Here is an 18,557-nt window from a genome sequence, read left to right on the forward strand (position 1 = left end):
TGGTCTTCCTGCCTCAAGTTTTTCCTCATTCTATTCTATCCTCTACTCAGTTGCCAAATTGATTTTTCCAATGTCATTATGAATTGCCTTTCATTTACATAGTATATCTTATATATTTGTTTGCATGGCATATTTCCCATTAGAATATGAGCTCTTTGAGCACAGGGACCATGTTTTTACCTTTAATCTCTATTACTTAGGACTATTTTATCTTCGAATTTTTGCTACCACAAAAAGTGCCTCAAAAAATAATTTGTTATATATTATAGCATTTCTTCTCCCTCTCCTCCTCCATATAACTTCTTGATACAGTAATAGCATTGCTGGATTAAATAGTCTGAACAATTTAGTGACTTCTTATATAATATATCCTTATTATTTTCCTTAATGATTAGACCAGTTTACAATTCCACCAACATTGTCTTGGTGTTTCTCTCTTCCCCAAACACACCTAACATTGACTACTATTATATATCATCATTTTTGTCTTTAGCATTTTGGAATAGGATGTGGTACTTTCTACCTCTGTGACAAGTCACTTATCTGAATCTTATTTCTTTATCTGTAGAATGAGGAAATTTAATTATATGGCTTCTGAAGTCCCTTCCAACTCTAAATCCTTTGAAATGTGAATGGCCTATCAGGCATCTGTGTGCCTTCATCTTTTTTTTCCTGACTGAAAAGCAGACATGTGTAGAAAGATTTATAAATTATGCCACTAGGTGGCACCAAGAGTTAAGAGAGAGAGGGAAATTCAGTGAATCAAAGGAAAGATTATATAGTAGAATGAACACTTATTTCTCCAATATGGGAGATTTGAGAAGACCTGCAAACAAAATATTTGGGAGTCATTATGTATTATCATAGTTTTAGGTTGATCTATTTAGTTCTGTTGTTGCTTCTTTATCCCTTTAATCCCCTTTACCTCTCTTCAAACCTCTGTTTCATATTAACTCAGTTGTTTTTAACCTTGATAACTAAATCTACCTTTGCCTTCTGAGTTTTACTTAATTTCTGTACCTTGATCTTGACTTTCATGATCAGCTTGCTTTTTTACTTTGAGAAATTTGAAGAGGCACCAAAGATCATAAGTAGGGAAAATCTTGAGTGCAGAATTCCTACATTTGAGAACCTTGGAAAGAAGTATATATAAGAAGTCCTATCACATGCTATCTACTTCTTGCTCTTGAATTATTCTACTATTCTTCCTCTGATCTTTGGATTGAATTAAACTGACAGAAAGACAAGTCAGGCCTTATCCGTGATGTGTATATGCTAACAATATTTTAACTTTATTTTGAGTCTTCATCTCTGAACTGCCCCCAAAGTTAAACCTGGGATCTCAAATGCATATGAGTCTTTTAAAGATGTCTCCCAGTTATATTTACTGATCTCAATCACATACTTTTTTCAAGCCTGGCTCAAAACCTACTTTTCCCATGAATTAATTTGACCCTTTTTTTTTCCATTCTGAAATACTAAAGAATTTATGATTTATATTTATGGTTTATAACTTCATATTTGTGTATATATTACATCGTTTTGTTCTCTGGTTTCATGTGTTTACATTTTCTCTCCACAACTAGACTACATTATTCAAGCATAAGACCTATATTATCTCCTTATTTACATTTTTCCCAGTTATCTCCCATAGCACTGAACACAATAGGTCATAAGTGCTTAATGAGTGAATCAGCTAGAAGAAAAGCCATATTTTTGGTGCCATTAATTGTTTCAGCCTGCGGATGCTCAGTATAAGACATTGGTGTTCCTTTCTTGGTTGTTTTTTGTTTGGAGTTTTTTTGTACTTTGTATGTTTTATTATAATAATAGCTGTCCACATATCTCTCTAAATTTGACAAGATATTATCTACATTGTCATTTTCATCCTCACAACAAATTTGTGAAGGTAGATACCCAGAGAATTTTAAGGAGTTACATGATTTGCCCCAAATCACAGAACCCAGAAGTATATGAAGTGTCCTTAAAACCAGGCCTTCTCCACTAACCTACACTTCCCCTAGTGTATGTAGGATTATAAGAAACCAGCAGGAAGCTTGGAGAGCATCTGATCTTTTCACTTGATAAATGAGGACACTGGGGCCCAGAGAGGGACAAAGGAATTTGCTCAAGAGACCCCAGCTAGTAAGCTCTGAGGCATGTTATGGTTTTGTCCTATGTGTAGGTGTTTTCTGGAACACTCTTAGGTGTGTTCCACTTCACTGACATCACCATTAGAAGCTGTCTGTAGTCTAATTGAATTTTTCACATTTCATAACAAGGGATGACTTAAATTCACGTTCCCTTCAATGCTGTAGTATTTGTTTTAGTGGTTCTTCAGGAGTCTTGGACTTGGAATTAGGAAGATATGTCCAAATACTTCCTCAGACAGTAGTTGTATGTGACCCCTGGATTCAACTTTGTTCAACCTCAGTTACCACAATAATTCTTAACACTTCTTAATATTTAGCCCTTTTTTGTTGTTGTTTTAAGGATCAAATGAAATGACATTTGTACATATTGTACTTTGCTAATCTCAAAGTGTTAAGAATTTTTTATTATTGTTATTACCTGAAATTGAAAGTAATTCCTGCCTATTTTGCAGCTAGTTCTCAATGATGGAGACATGAGTATAAAATATATTGGAGATAAACTGAAGTTGCTCTTTAAAAATGCTGTTTCTAAAAATAGTTGTTTGCCTTTTTTGAAATTTATTCTCAAGAATTTTTTTTTCTGAGGATGCAGAAAAAGAGAGACCCCCATTAAGAAGAGTAAACATTGTGAAGCTTATTCATTTCTATCTCTTCCTCATTCCCTAGAGTCTGAATGGTGTTTGGCTGAACAAAGAACGCCTGGAACCTTTAAAGGCTTATCCTATTCGGGAGGGAGACCAAATCCAGCTTGGAGTTCCACTAGAAAATAAGGAGAATGCAGAATATGAATATGAAGTAGTAGAAGAAGACTGGGACAAGATCCACTTATGTCTTGCCTTGAGGAACAATAGGGCAGTAGTTAAGTGCTCAAGAACCAAAAGGAAATGTAGTTTGGAGGAGTTGGATAGCCCTGGAGCAGAGGGCTCTTCAAACTCCAGAACCAAAGTAAATAAAGTGTCCCATTACTATGAGCAGTCAGGAAAGTCCTGTGGAAAAGCTGAAATGTCCAAACAGACCCCTAAAAACATGGACCAAAAATTGGCTTCTCCTGGACCAAGTAGGGAGAGAGCAGCAGAGGATGACCTTCAAATTGTTTCAGAAAAAGCAACAGTGCTGCAGAGCACGGAGCACAAAGACCCCAGCTTGTCACAATCTCAGAGCAGCTTGGACATACTTAAGAAGACAATGGCCAAGATCCTCAAGCTGAAGGTGAAGGTTCAGGAGAAGCAAGTAGCTGTTCTGAGTGTGAAGCAGCACAGCCACAAGGGGACCCAGAAAGAAATTGTGAAGATGGAAGAGGAGCTTCAGGAGTTACAGGATCAGCTGTTTACGGAGCAGGTCCAGCAACAGCAGAGAGTGGAGCAGCTAGAGAAAAATTTTCAGGAGAAGGAGCAGCATTTAGAGGTACAGAATGTGAGAAAATAAATGACAGTTTATTAGAGGTATATTTTTCATGCCTGTCTGTCTCTTCCAGAGACTCAATGTCCTGTTCATGTTGTTAGGGATAAAAGCTGAACACTAGATACAGGAGATGGAAGCTTGGGACAGTGATTAGAGAATCTATGGTTGAGGATTAAAGGGAATTATTGTGTAAGGCAAAAATCAGGAGCAGAATTAGAATACCAAGCCAAATGAGTGGCAGACAGTCCGAGAACCCAGAGGCAACTAGGTGGTGCAATGGATAGAGTGGTGGGCCTAAAATCAAAAAGATCTGAATTCAAATTCTCAGGCACTGGCTATTTTACCCCAGGCAAATCATTTAAACTGTTTGCCTTGGTTTCCCCAACTGTAAAGTGGAAATAATAACAGCATTTACTTCAAAGGAATGTTATGAGAAGCAAATGAGATAATATTTATTTATAAAGTGCTTAGCACAGTGCCTGGCACATATGTAGTTATTGTATAAATGCTTATTCTCTTCTCCCTTCCCTTCCCCTCATCTAGGATCAGAACCAGTAGGTGAAGAGGGAACCAAACAAGGGTGAATCCAGAAAAAGTGAACCAGTGTAAATCAAGATATTGGAATGCCACAGTAAATTGCTTGTTAGATCAGTTGTGTTTTTTTGGCTCATTATTTTTGAAAATGTTTATTGACTTTTGTTTTTTACGTTATAGTCATTTTTCCAATATGGCACCACTGACTCCTTCCTGTAACAAAGAAAAACACTTAAGGAAAACCAGTTTATAACTTGACTAAAATGGAAAAAATATGTAATATTCCATACCTTTTATCCCTCACCTTTCTACCATCTATTTTCTGGGATAGATTGCTCATTACATTAAATTAGAATTGGGTACCTTTAGTTGTTATTTTCATTTATGTTATTGTAGTCTTCTGTTTCTGTTTTCTTTGCTCTTTATTAGCTTATACATGTTTATTTGCATTTTTCATCATTTCTTACAGTGCAGTAACATTTAAATACCAGTTTGTGCACCATTCTCTATTCATTGGACATATAATTTGATTCCATTTTTCTGCTATTGCAAAATATCAATGCTCCATAATATATGGAACTTTCCCTCTTTTTTTTGTTCTCTTTGGGGTATATATAAACAATAGTAGAATATGAGCAATTTAACAACTTTTTTTTTCTAATTCCAAGTAATTTTCCAAAGGAGTTGGACAAATACACACCTCCTCAATAGTGTATTACAGCGCCTGCCTTTCTATATTCCTTTTAGCAATGACAATTGCCATTTTTATCCCTTTTTCTACTTTGGTGGGTGAAAAATAAAACCTTAGTTATTTTAATATGCATTTCCTCACAGAAATGATTTGGAGTGGGGCAGTTAGGTAGCACAGTATATAGAGCATCAATTCTGAGTCAGGAGGACCTGAATTCAAAACTTAATTACTAGCTGTGTGACCCTGGACAAGTCATTTAACCCCTAATGCCGCCAAAGAGATAGAAAGAAAAAGAAGTTATTTGGAGTATGTGCCATTAGCTGTTGATAGTATTCATAGTTTTACAAAAAGCTGATTGATGTTTACCTGGAAGCCAAATTTAGGTTAACAGATTATCTTGCCTTATTAAAACAAACTCTCCAAACTAAATTCTGTATGCCACATATAGAACACAACTTAGGTTTTTGGTATGCACTAATTGTGGTGAATCCCTCTTCTGACAATTTTGATCTTGAAAGACATGCTGATTTATGTATGTCATGATTGGGGTCTAGGCAGAACTATATTTATATCCCTTTCCCTGAGCACCTAGTTGAGTCAGCAAGAATTTATTAAGCATCAGCAGTGTGCCAAGCACTATGCTAAACTCTGGGGATTATAAAGAAAGGGAAAAACAGATTCTGTTCTCAAGGACCTCCCAGTCCTTGAGTCCACAAACACCTATTTACAAACAGCATGTGCATATATATAGAAAGAATACCAGGAGGCCAAGATGAAAGGAGAGAATTCCAGATATGTGGTATAGCCATTGAAAAGGCGCAGAGTTGAGAGAGAGGATAATTTTTCAGCAACAGGCAAGAAACCATTGTGACATAGGACTGTCGTACATGGAGGGAAGGAAGTAAGGTGTAAGATGACTTGAAAGGTAAGAAGGGGTAAGTTTAGAGAGGTCTTAAAGCGAAAGAATTTGATATATAAGCTTTTCGGAAATAGTGAGCTGAAGTTTATTGAATGGAGGTGTGGTGGGAGAGAGGTAGCTATATAACATTGTGACACTTTTTTAGGAAGATCACTTTGATAGCTTAATAGAGGGTGGATTAAAGTGAGGAGGATTTAAGACAGTGGAGACTATCCAGAAGGGTATTGTATTAATATAGACATGAAATGATAGAACTTGCACTAGTATAGTGCTGTTTGTCAAAAAAGAAAAGGGGATTTATATTGAAGCCCTATAAGTCTGGCAACTGATTGGAAGTGAGTGAGAAATAGAGGAAGACATAAGGTTGTGAGCCTGAGAGAGGGGGTATGGATAGTGGTATCCTACAATAATAGGGAAGTGAGGAATAAGGGAAAGTTTGAGAAGGGTAAAGAGGTAATACATTTAGTTTTGGACATGTTGAGTTTAAAAGATCTTGAAACATTCAGTTCTAGATACCTAATATGCCATTATAAATGTGGTACTGGGAGATGAGAGATTAGGGCTAAAAAAAGTAGATCTGGGAATAATCAGCATAAAGATGATAATTAAATAATAATAAAATCAACATGGAAGAAGATGAGAATACTTAAGTTAAATAGCAGAAGGAAAAAAATAGAGAGTAGCCCTAGCAAAGGAAACAGAGAAGTGGTCAGACAGGTAGGAGGAGAACCAGAAGAGAATAGTGTCACCAAAACCTAAAGAGTATGGCAGAAAGGGCTGAAGAAATGGAAAGTGAGCAGAAATATTGTCTTCAGAAAGGAGAAAAGAAATCCATGTAAATGGTCTTACGGGACAAGTAAAGAGACCTTTAAAGCCTAGAAAGAAGAGACTATCAAGAGGATGATTGACAATGACAGAGGCTACAGAGAGGTCAAGAAAGATGAAGATGGGAGGAGGGGAACCTAATTAGATTTCACAATGAAGATATCATTGTTAATTCTGGATAAAATACTTTCAGCTGAATAATGAAGTCAGAAACCAAACTATAAAGAATTCAGAAGAGAATAGAATGTGAGAAATGGAGGCACTGTTTACTGTTGTAAATGACTTTCTCAATGAGAAACTTGATAGCTAATAAATATTACTGGATCAAGGGAGGGATTTTTTGAGAAATCTTGTGTTTATAAGCTGAAGGAAAGTATCTAGTGGACAGGGAGAAAGTGAAGATTACTGGAAGAATGGGGATTAAGGAAAAATCTGCTGGAGAAGGTAGATAGAATGAGATTAAAGGTATAAACAGAAAGGAGAAAGACCACTGATAATGATGAAAAGCATCTTGAGTGATTCAAATGAGAAAAGAGCTCTCAGATATCAGCTCAATTTTTTCAGTAAAATATGAAGCAAGATTCTTGGATGAACAGATGTGAGGGAGAAAGGCATGAGAGGTCTGAGAAGGGATGAAAAGGTTTTTAAATGCCATTATGGTGAGTGGAATAGTGAATCAGTTATACAGATTGCTTTGCTGTGAGTAGGGATCTACTTGAGGCTATGTAACAAATTTTTAGTGAATTTCATCTGAATGATTTTCTTCAGCTTCATTAAAATAGCACGTGAATAGGAGTAAAGAGAATGGCAGAAATAATTCAAGATTTCAAGTTTGTCGAGGAAAGTTTAGCCAAGATTAAGGAAGGAACAAGGGACTCAAAAGAGTTAAATTGAACAAACCTTTCATGGAGAAGTCAGTTACTGAATAATAGTGCTTGAGGGAGAATCTGGAAATGACAGTGGTGAACAAGGAGTATTCCAGTTCTCTTATTATGACTAGTGAAATGGAGGTATGAATGAGTGAAAATACAACTGACAATGGAAAGGACGTCTTTTAGCTAAATTAGATGTTCAGGCATGAGATTAGATAAGTGGATTTTATGGCCCACAGGCCAGAATTCTTCAAAACATCAAGTTTCTGAGGACAAGAATCATATACCCATATATCCTGCCTACTTAATATCAAACTGGTCAAGAGCCAAGTAAAATTAGCTCTTAAAACAAAAAGATTCTACAAAGACTTAGCTTTCACCTCAGAATCAAGTGACTCAGGACAAGATAATTTAAAATGTTGTCATCTGCTTATTCTTTGATGTAAAAGCTCATACCTTGAGCATATTTTTCTTATTTCAGAGTAATTGTAAGTTCTGTCCTCTTCATGTCCTTATGATAAGTGATTTGGGGAAGGGTAACAAATGGAATAACTATATTTGGGCTGACTGCCTGTTTGTGAAATGCTGCCTTTAACTTGATACAATTCTGGAAATTAACAGAGGACATTTCCCTCCAGATTACTCACCTTTCACCTGCTCAAATGACTTTTTCCAACTTTAAAACAAGTGGGGTTTTTTGGTTGGTTTGGTTTGGTTTTTTCCTAATGGGGGAGAATGGTGTCAGAGAGAGAAAATAAATGCTTATTAATTAAAAAAAAAAATTTAGTGTGGCAACATCTACCTCTGGAATCCTCAAAGCAACAAAATAAAAAAAATAAAAAATAAAAAAAACTGGGTTGAAAAATTCTACTGCCCATTTGCCAGGTATGAGAAGAAGGTCAGATGTATGGATGTTGAGGGAAGTGAAACATCTTTATTAACAGCTACCTTCTGTGCTCTTATTACCCCTCCCTGACAAAAAAAGCAGGTAAATTTTCTGGTAGAGTTATTAACCTTTGTAAGAGGTTGGAAACTGCATTTTAATCCTTTCTCCCCCACTTATTTCAGTGATATTTATTAAGCTCTTACTGTGTGCATATGCTAGGTCATCTGGGGATACAGTGAAGCTTACCATCAATCCTCGCCTTCAAAGAAATTATGATCTTGTTGAGGAAATGAGACTTAACACACATGAAAAAACCAGCGAAAAGTTTTTAAGGTGACATTAATAGCTGCATGATTTGATATAGACTGTATTAAGAGAACTACTGCAGTTCAAAGGGAAAATTCACATAGAAAGTTCTGGACATAAATTGGTAAAAATGAAGTCAGCAGGTACTTGGCCAGAGGAAGAGATGTAATTGTGACAGAAAGGATATGTATGCTGGGGTGGATGTCTCCCCAGCTCCCAACCCCACCTGAGAGTAGTAAGTGTGGTACTGTAGAGAGAAGGCTGATTTGGGAGTCAAAAGGATCTGGGTTCTGTTCTCAGTTTTGTTACTTATTACTTGTATGAGCTTACTCCTCATTTACTGCAAAAATAAGAGATTATAAACTTTTTGAATTACCTGCAAGGTGCCTTTCAGTTCTAAAACTATGATCCTGTTAGGTTGTGTGGCTTAAGGGGAGGAAAGTAATGGTCAAAAGATAGGCTGAGATCTTTCCATAAGAGATCTGAAACATTCTGTATATTGTAGTTAATTCAGTTTCAGCTGTAGGAGAACTTTGAGACCAGCCAGTCCAATTCCTCATTTGACTGATGAGAAAATTGAGACATGGGGGTATTAAGTAACCTATCCAAAGTCACATAGCTAGCAGCCTGCAGAGCTAAAAATTAGTCCCAAGTCATTTGATTCCAAATCCATAGCTCCTCTAGCATAAAAGCCCATTCAACAGTCTTGTGAGGTGGGTAGGACAAATATCATTAACCACATTTCATAGGGAGGAAACTGAGTAAGCTTAGGAAGGTCAATTGCTTTTTGACTTCAAGGAACCATTATCTTGTAAAAGATGCTTGGAACAATTTCATTGTATTTCCAGGAAGTCAGGCAACTTTGCTTAAATCCCTTTGTAGGTAACAGCTTGAGAGAAAACAGAAGTTGTTCCCACCTGCTCCCCCGACCCCTGCTGCTCCCAGATGCTCATGCCATCTACCCTGCTCTGCATGTTGCTGGGTTTTATTCCTCCTCTTGCTTCCCCTCAAGGAAACCTTCCATTTGTTTTTGGCTTTGCAGGGTTTGGAGAAACAGCATGGGGAAAAGAACCTGAAGGAGCAGCTGGCACAAGCCCTGCAGGAGGTAACTTATCTCTTGCCACTGGGCTGAGATTGTTCCATCAACTGTAGAGCAGGGGGTGCAGCCAAGCCTTGAATGACTGATGGCTGCTTCTCCTACTTATCTTCCACTTCCATTGCACCTCTAGTCTGTCAGATGGAGCAGATGGCAGCTGCTGACACCATCAGTTCCAAGATGTGGAGTCCCACAGACATGGCAGGCCTCGGCATGAAAGCCTACTACTTCATTTGAGCAGTCCCCTTAGTGAAATGGACTAAGAACCTCTGGGGAATTGTGAGGCTCATGGGTTGGGGCAAGCTTTGCAATTAGAAAGGTAAGGAGGAAAAAATGTCAGCTGTGCCAGGGTTGTAGGACCCATTGTTTCCTCTGCTGACCTCATTCATTCAGAGCTGTAACCAGATGGGGATCACGGTTATTTAATAGAAAAAGGCAATTAAACATTTCAGGCCAATTTGAGAATGTACAATTTAATGATCACTGAACGGACAAAAAGTTACATGGTTGAAATACTGATAAAAGTTTCTTCTAATTTAGTTCTTTTATCTTAACTACTCACTTTTCCACTCTGGTTTGAATCTTTGAAAACTTGCCTTATTCTTCCTTAATTCATCCTGAATGTGGGTCAGGTGTAAGTTTATTTTGCGGTCAGAGAGTAGAGTAATAAGAAAATGGATTCAAGCTTCATTAACAAAGATGAGCATTACAATAAGAATTTGTTCTGAAAACAGGACTCCTAGTAGTTTAACTCCATGGTATTCTGGCTTATTAGACTTGTGGACCAGTTTCCTTAGAGAAAGTATCACATTATTAGTATTAGCACCAGGGGGTACTCAGAGTTTCCCAATAGAACATAAAAATGGCATTAGGGAAAACAGTGTTGAGGATATCAGTGCTCACTTAGTTTCCTTTTTCAAAAGAAGACTTTGTCTTCAGAAGTTATTTGTGTATTCCATACTGCAGGTTTCTTTAGCCCAATCATATTTACCGAAAATCTTATTAAGGTGTTGAGGTTGGTTGGAGTTTTAAAAAAAAAGTCAACTTCTGATATTTGAAGATACTATAGGAATAGCTGAACTCCCTTCATATCTTTCTACTCCCTCTTGAGATATAGACAACTCCCTTTATTGCCTTACTATGTTAGAACACAAAATTGCTGTGTGCTCAGGTACTTGGCTCACAGATGCTTCTCACCTTATAATTTAAAAAATTGCAGCCACTTTCCAGGCATCAGGGGTGAGAAGCAGCCTAAATTATTTACCATTCTTGAGACCAGATTTAAAGGGATCATCATAATCTAAATTTATATAGTATTTTTTTTTTTTTAAGGAGAGTAAACACTTGGAGTACTTTTGTAACTAATCTGACTTTATTTTCACATCAGGACTAAGAAATGTATCAGGCAGGTATTTCCCTATTTTACAAATAAGGAAACTGAGGTTTATACACAGGTAGAGTGGCAAAGTCAAGACAAAATTTCAAGTGTCCAAATTCCAGCCAGTATTTTTCACTAAATAGTTTATATTTTGCCCTCTAATTGATGATCAGTACTTTGATCTAAATTGTGTTGGATTTGTGAGTGACTTTTTTATTAATTCAATTTGCAGTTGCAGATTTGTGTCTTATGCAAGCCATAAGACACTCTCTCTGATGTATAGCATGGCAACTTTGAGAAATGAAATGAAAACTCTGTTGTTGCTCCCTTGACTTGTAGCAAATACCAGTGATTGTTCAGCTCGCTGGCAACACATGGATTGAGGGAGCAACCAGGATGACAATGACTAAAGCAGTTTATTTAGGATGGTTTTCTATTTCAACCAAAATGCTTACTTGAATTTTCTGGATTCTCTGTTCCTTTTAATGTTTCCCAAAAGACAAACAATTGATATCTGACTTCCTAGTATTTGACAGTTCCTCAAAGTCTAGCGAATCCCTTAGCAGGAATTCTTTCAACAAGAGAACAGAAAAACAAGAATAAATTGTTTTTCACCCTGTTGGAAGATTACTTATAATGGGAAGATTACTTATAATGGTGGTGTCTACTACCTTGCTATTGAGATATTTGTAATTGCCAGGAAGGTTTTCTTCTTGCTGAGCCACAGCCTGCCTTTTTGCAGTTTGCATAGCCTAGTTCTACAATGGATTCAGAGTTAGAAAATGTATGCTGGCCCTGGCTTCTGTCTCTTACTAACCTACATCTAGACTAAATGATATGAACCTGTTGAATCTCAGTTTCCTCATGTATAAAATATGGATAAAACTTCCAGTGTGGCTAATCATACAGAAGTGTTGTGAAGATCAAATCAGCATATTAAGTACTTTGGAAACTGAAACAGCATACAAACCAAAGTGAAGTTATTTCTTTACTGGTTTTGGGATCTCTGATTATTTTCTTTTGTACCCTGTTGCTTGTCAAAAAACAATATGGGGAGAGAGTTGTTAGAATCCAAGAAAGGAAGGATTTTAATAAAATTGGAAATTTTCAGTGAACTGTAGAAAAAAGAATACGGTTGTCGGAGGGAAAGCTGCTAGTATGTGAGTATTTTAGAGAGAAGGATACAGTAAAGGCCATGTTAAATGTATATATTTATTTTTGCAGCATCACATTCTAATGGAAGAGTTAAATCGGAGCAAAAAGGACTTTGAAGCAATCATTCAAGCCAAGAATAAAGAGCTGGAACAGACCAAGGTACTCAAAAGGATATTGTGATTTCAGTATCAGTAAATTAGCATTTATTAAGTGTGTATTATGTGTCAGACACTATGCTAAACACTGGGGATATGAAGAAAGGCAGAAAATAGTTTCTTACCTCAAAGGAGCTCACAGTCTAAAGGAGATAATATATGAACAATTTATGTACAGACTTATAGAATAAATAGGAAATGATCAATTGTGGGAAAGGCACTAGAATTAAGAGGAATTAAGGAATCTCCTCCTGTAGAAGGTAGGATTCTTGTTGGGACTTGAGGGAAACTAGTAAGTGATTAGGGGAGAATATTCTAAGCATGGGGGACAGCCAGAGTCAGGAAATAAATGGAGCCAGTATAACTAGGTCAAAAAGTACATAATGAGGTGAAAGTTGTAAGAAAATTGATATGGAGCCAGTGGAAGGTGTGTCTGTATGTGTGTAAAAAAGAGAGAGAATCAGACCTATGCTTTAGGAAAATCATCATTTTGGTGGAAATAGTATCAGAGGAGAGAAGGTGTCATTTTTTTTTTTTTAATTTATTTAATAATAACTTTGTATTGACAGAATCCATGCCAGGGTAATTTTTTACAACATTATCCCTTGCACTCGCTTATGTTTCGTTTTTTCCCCTCCCTCCCTCCCCCCCCCCCCCCAAGATGGCAAGCAGTCCTATATATGTTAAATATGTTTCAGTATATCCTAGATACAATACATATTTGCAGAACCGAACAGTTCTCTTGTTGCACCGGGAGAATTGGATTCAGAAGGTAAAAATAACTCGGGAAGAAAATCAAAAATGCAAACAGTTCACATTTGTTTCCCAGTGTTCCTTCTCTGGATGTAGCTGTCTCTGTCCATCATTTATCCATTGAAACTCAGTTAGGTCTCTTTGTCATAGAAATCCACTTCCATCAGAATACATCCTCATACAATGTCGTTGTCGAAGTGTATAATGATCTCCTGGTTCTGCTCATTTCACTTAGCATCAGTCCATGTAGGTCTCTCCAAGCCTCTCTGTATTCATCCTGCTGGTCATTCCTTACAGAACAATAATATTCCATAACATTCATATACCACAATTTACCCAGCCATTCTCCAATTGATGGGCATCCATTCATTTTCCAGTTTCTAGCCACTACAAACAGGGCTGCTACAAACATTTTGGCACACACAGGTCCCTTTCCCTTCTTTAGCATTTCTTTGGGATATAAGCCCAATAGAAACACTGCTGGATCAAAGGGTATGCACAGTTTGATAACTTTTTGGGCATAATTCCAGATTGCTCTCCAGAATGGTTGGATTCGTTCACAACTGCACCAACAATGCATCAGTGTCCCCGTTTTCCCGCATCCCCTCCAACACTCATCATTATTTTTTCCTGTCATCTTAGCCAATCTGACAAGTATGTAGTGGTATCTCAGAGTTGTCTTAATTTGCATTTCTCTGATCAATAGTGATTTGGAACACTCTTTCATGTGAGTGGTAATAGTTTCAATTTCATCCTCTGAAAATTGTCTGTTCATATCCTTTGACCATTTATCAATTGGAGAATGGCTTGATTTTTTTATAAATTTGAGTCAGTTCTCTATATATTTTGGAAATGAGGCCTTTATCAGAACCGTTAATTGTAAAGATGTTTTCCCAGTTTGTTGCTTCCCTACTAATCTTGTTTGCATTCGTTCTGTTTGTACAAAGGCTTTTTAATTTGATATAATCAAAATTTTCAATTTTGTGATCAGTAATAGTCTCTAGTTCATCTTTGGTCACAAATTTCTTTCTCCTCCACAAGTCTGAGAGATAAACTATCCTATGTTCCTCTAATTTATTTATAATCTCGTTCTTTATGCCTAGGTCATGGACCCATTTTGATCTTATCTTGGTATATGGTGTTAAATGTGTGTCCTTGCCTAATTTCTGCCATACTAATTTCCAGTTATCCCAGCAGTTTTTATCAAATAATGAAATCTTATCCCAAAAGTTAGAATCTTTGGGTTTGTCACACACTAGATTGCTATAGTTGACTATTCTGTCTTGTGAACCTAACCTTTTCCACTGATCAACTAATCTATTTCTTAGCCAATACCAAATATTTTGGTGACTGCTGCTTTATAATATAATTTTAGATCAGGTACAGCTAGACCACAAGAACGTGTCATTTTCAAGAAGTGTTGCAGTGGCAAAATCAACATTGGCTTTGGATATGGGAGGGTGAAGCTTAGGTTTTGAGTCTGACAATAGAGAAGATGGTCTTCTTGACAGTAATAGGGAAGTTTGGAAGGAGTGAGAGTTTGGGGTAAGGGAAAAATAGTGAATTCATTTTTGGACATAATGAATTTAAGCTGAATAGGACATCCAGTTTGAGATGTTTTATGGTAGAGATGTGAGAAGGTGGTTAGTAGAGTTGTTAACGGTAGAGAAGTAGATTGGAGAATGATCAATATAGAGATGATTATTGAATCTACAGAAACCGATAAAATCACCAAGTGAAATGATATAGAGGGAAAAGAGAAGAGAATTCAGAATACAACTCTTGTAGGACACATCCATGATTACTGGCTGTGACCTGGATGAAGATTCAGGAAAGGAAACTGAGAGAAGTGGTGGTCAGATAGTCAGGAGCATTAGGGGAGAGAGAGAGAGATCCTGTAAACCTCCAGAGGAGAGAGTATCAAGGGCAAAAAAGTGATGGTGATGTTCAAAATTTTAAAGCTGTCACAAGGAATGAAGATTGAAAAAAAGGCTATTGGGACAATTATGAGATCATTGATAATTTTGGAGCTAGCAGTTTTGGTGAGATGATGAATTTGGAAGCCAGACTGCAGGGAGTTGACAGTGAGAGGAAGGGAAGTGAAAGCACATATTTGGTTTTCTAGCAGCATTGTAGTACTCTACAGTGGAATGGTTATTAGAGCAAATACTCTGGTTTCTCAGTGCAAGGGAAATGTCAGTTGGATGGATCCTAGGAATATCCTGAACATGAGAAAACATTGATTTTTTTTTTTTTCCCACCAAAAGGCACACTGTCAGAATGTTGATGCTTGCACTACATTCAGTAATTTTATCTCTAGAGGTTAGTTATTCAGCTACTTCAGTGAAATTAATTCTGGATATACGAAGAGGTGCTAATTAAAACCTGGGGAATCAAGATAACTGAGATGAGTAGAAGGAAGAGGAAGCCTAGGATAGAGCTTTAGGCAATACCTTCACTTAATGGATGAGAAATGTATGATAAGGATACACACGCTCTCAGTGAATACTGGAAGGGTTGGGATACAAAGAATTAGAGTGGTTATTCTAGATCAGTTTGATAAGGTTTAAATTTAGGGAACCAAAATGAGATTAGTGTTTCTGGTGGTCCTAGAGTTGTGGTAGGTTCGGGGTTCAGGGAACCAAATGGAGAGGTTAGGCTCTCCTGCTGATGAGTGATAGATATGGGGTACCCGAATGAAATTAGGGTTTAATTGAGGTCTAGTGGCAGGTTTGGGGTACAGGGAGTCAAATAGAGCTCCCCTGCAACCCTTTTGGATTCATTGCTAGGATACGGTGTTAAATGAAGTCTAGTGGCAGCGCGAGTCCCCAATAAAAGCATTTATTTATTGAAAGGCTAGATTGATTAAAGAGTTTTATTATGGGGTTTGGAAGTAAAGTTAATGCATAGTTAAGGAAATAGGTGAAGGTAGAGATAAAAGGACACTGGACACAGAGTTCCAGTGGACAGAAAGTCCTGACATGCCAGGCATAAGGCTGCCATGTTTGGGACCTCTGCAAAGAGGGGGTCCCAGCTTGGCCCCTTTTATAATGGGAGATTTAGCTAGAGGGGCCTATGGGTATAGCCCCAACTTGGCTCAGATTCAGGTGGGGCTAGCATGTCAAAGGGACCAGAATTTGTGAATCAAAAGGTCCTTGATTGATAATTACATCAACTGGGGGGAAAGGAGGGGGTTGGAAATCAAAAAGAAGGAATCTTAAAGGGACCACACCTGCAACCCTGCAACCCCTTTGGTGCAAGGGTAGGGAGTTTTGGGGACTCCCTCTGACGGAGCCGGGATTCTCTATAAAGAAATTAACAAACCCCAAAACCTAGATTGATAAAAGAGGATTATTTGGGGGATTGGAAGTAAGCTTAGAAATCCTGACAGAGAGGCATAAAATCTCCTTCGGGAAATAGGTGAGGGTAAAGAGAGGGTGGCACTGGAAAGAATATTATTCCAGTGGGCAGAGGCTTCCTTGGCATAACATGGCATGTTTGGAACCTCTGCAAAGAGGATTTTAGTTTGGCTCTTTTTATAATGAGAGATTTAGCTGAAGGGAACTCTTGGGTGGAGTCCCAAATTGGCTCCTTGCTGGGTTTCAGATTGAGCTGGAATTTGAATTGAATTCAATGAATTTCAGGACTGAGCCTACCCCACCCAGATAACAAGAAAACTATTTGTCCTTTGGGGTAGGGTCCCTCACTAAGGCAGAGTTGAAGAGATTTTCTCCTTTAAGGATTTTTAGAGTTAGGGGTCCCCTCTTCAAATTGTCAACCAAATTTCTGTAAAATTTTATTTAGGCATTGTGAGCCAAGAGGCAAAATTGAGATTATTACATAGCTACTTAGATAATGAGAGAGGACACATTTCTACGAACTTTTTATTGATGAAATTCAAAATATAATGAGTATAATTTTTTGAAACAGATCTAATGAGAAGAATGGAATTCTTTTGTGGGGGATAATTTATTTAGTTAGGATTGTTAGTATTTCCCATCATGTGTAAATGCTGATTGCAATGAAGTTTTATTTATTTCGTCCTTGAAAAATATATTTTCCCACAGATATTTATTGCCAAATACTTATGACAGTCCATAAACATGATTTTAACTAAGCATTTCATTGCTTGAAAGATGTCTACATAATTCTTTTAGATTCTTTTGATTTTTGCCTTTAAGCATATCATTACGTTGTAACCTTCCAGTTGAAGGTTAGATGGAGGAAGCTTCTCAACTTCCCAGTTTTGAAATAAGGAAATGTCTTTTGCATTTGTCTTAGCATCAGAAACATGCTGCAGGAACTGTAGTTTGAGGTCGGAAAATAAATTCCCTACAAATCTGTGTGGAAATATAGATCTCGTTTTTTGTTTTAACTTTTGACAGCATGGGATGTTTATAAAAGAGCTTGACATTACCTTGTTCAAACAATATAACTTGTTAAGTTGGTTTTATTACACCATATTTCACAAATAAGCACTATTTTGCCCTATAAATTTTAGGTTGGATTCATTAGGAAAAATTTATCTAGTCTGCAGCATAAGCCATTCAATGTTCATTTTCCAAAGCTATTCAGTGTTTGATAATAGTGGTTTAGGGTAGTTCTTCTCATTCAGAAAAATTCAGTCCTGGTCCTGAGCCTAAAAAAATTATAAAACTATTTTTCCTCTTCTTATTTAACATGATATAAAAATGTCATAATATGGTGATATGCCTGAAAATTCAAGTTTTGGTTGCATCATTGATTCATTGTTTAAAACAGCATTTAAAAGCAACAAGAACACTACATAAGGGCTCTGTCACTACTTCTCAAACCTCCCATTGTAGTGTGAAAGCAGAAGCAGATAATATGTAAATCAATGAGTATGGCTGTGTTCTAATAAAACTTAATGGGCACTGAAATTTGAATTTTGTACAATTTTCACCTGTAGTTAAATATTATTTTTCCCCAACCATTTAAAAATGTAAAAATTATTCTTGGGTCATAGATTTTATGAAGACCAGCAGCAGGACAGATAGGGCCTGTAAGTCATGGTTTGCTTAACGCTTATCTAGGCAAGAAGGGCCACCTCTTAGGGATCATAACAAAGAAGAGAAGGGGGAAGTGACATAGAATTCTGAGGTGTGGAATAAGAGAGAAGCACATCATGAAAGTCCTCTATGCTCCTGATTCTGGTATATTGTAAAAATTTGAGAATCAAAGAAATGGATATAACCTTTGCTCAGATGAAATGATCATAATTGACAGCACTTGGTTAGTAAGCATTTACTTAGTGCCTACTATAGGCTAGCAATTGTGCTTAATTAGAAGGGGAAAGAATTCCAAAAGCCAAAAGAAAGACAAATGTCTTGATTTTCAGAAATAAAGAAAAGACAATAGACTCTGTATGTCATAGGCCAATGACTTTTACTTCAATTTCTGGCAGCTACAAAA

At 37.0% G+C, this 18,557-nt stretch overlaps 1 protein-coding gene across 4 annotated transcripts in view; it reads left to right on the forward strand.

The window, feature by feature from the left end:
* Positions 1-18,557, forward strand: part of RNF8 (ring finger protein 8) — an 80,163-nt gene that overhangs the window by 37,656 nt on the left and 23,950 nt on the right. For 3 of the 4 annotated variants that reach the window (XM_051996801.1, XM_051996804.1, XM_051996805.1), the window contains exons 3-5: positions 2,820-3,557; positions 9,630-9,692; positions 12,286-12,375. In XM_051996801.1, coding sequence (XP_051852761.1) covers positions 2,820-3,557; positions 9,630-9,692; positions 12,286-12,375 — 891 coding nt within the window. The remainder of the gene's footprint in view (positions 1-2,819; positions 3,558-9,629; positions 9,693-12,285; positions 12,376-18,557) is intronic. The other variant, XM_051996803.1, reaches the window with a different exon arrangement.

The sequence above is a fragment of the Antechinus flavipes genome, chromosome 4 (assembly GCF_016432865.1).
Source record: "Antechinus flavipes isolate AdamAnt ecotype Samford, QLD, Australia chromosome 4, AdamAnt_v2, whole genome shotgun sequence".
Taxonomy (NCBI): Eukaryota; Metazoa; Chordata; class Mammalia; order Dasyuromorphia; family Dasyuridae; genus Antechinus; species Antechinus flavipes.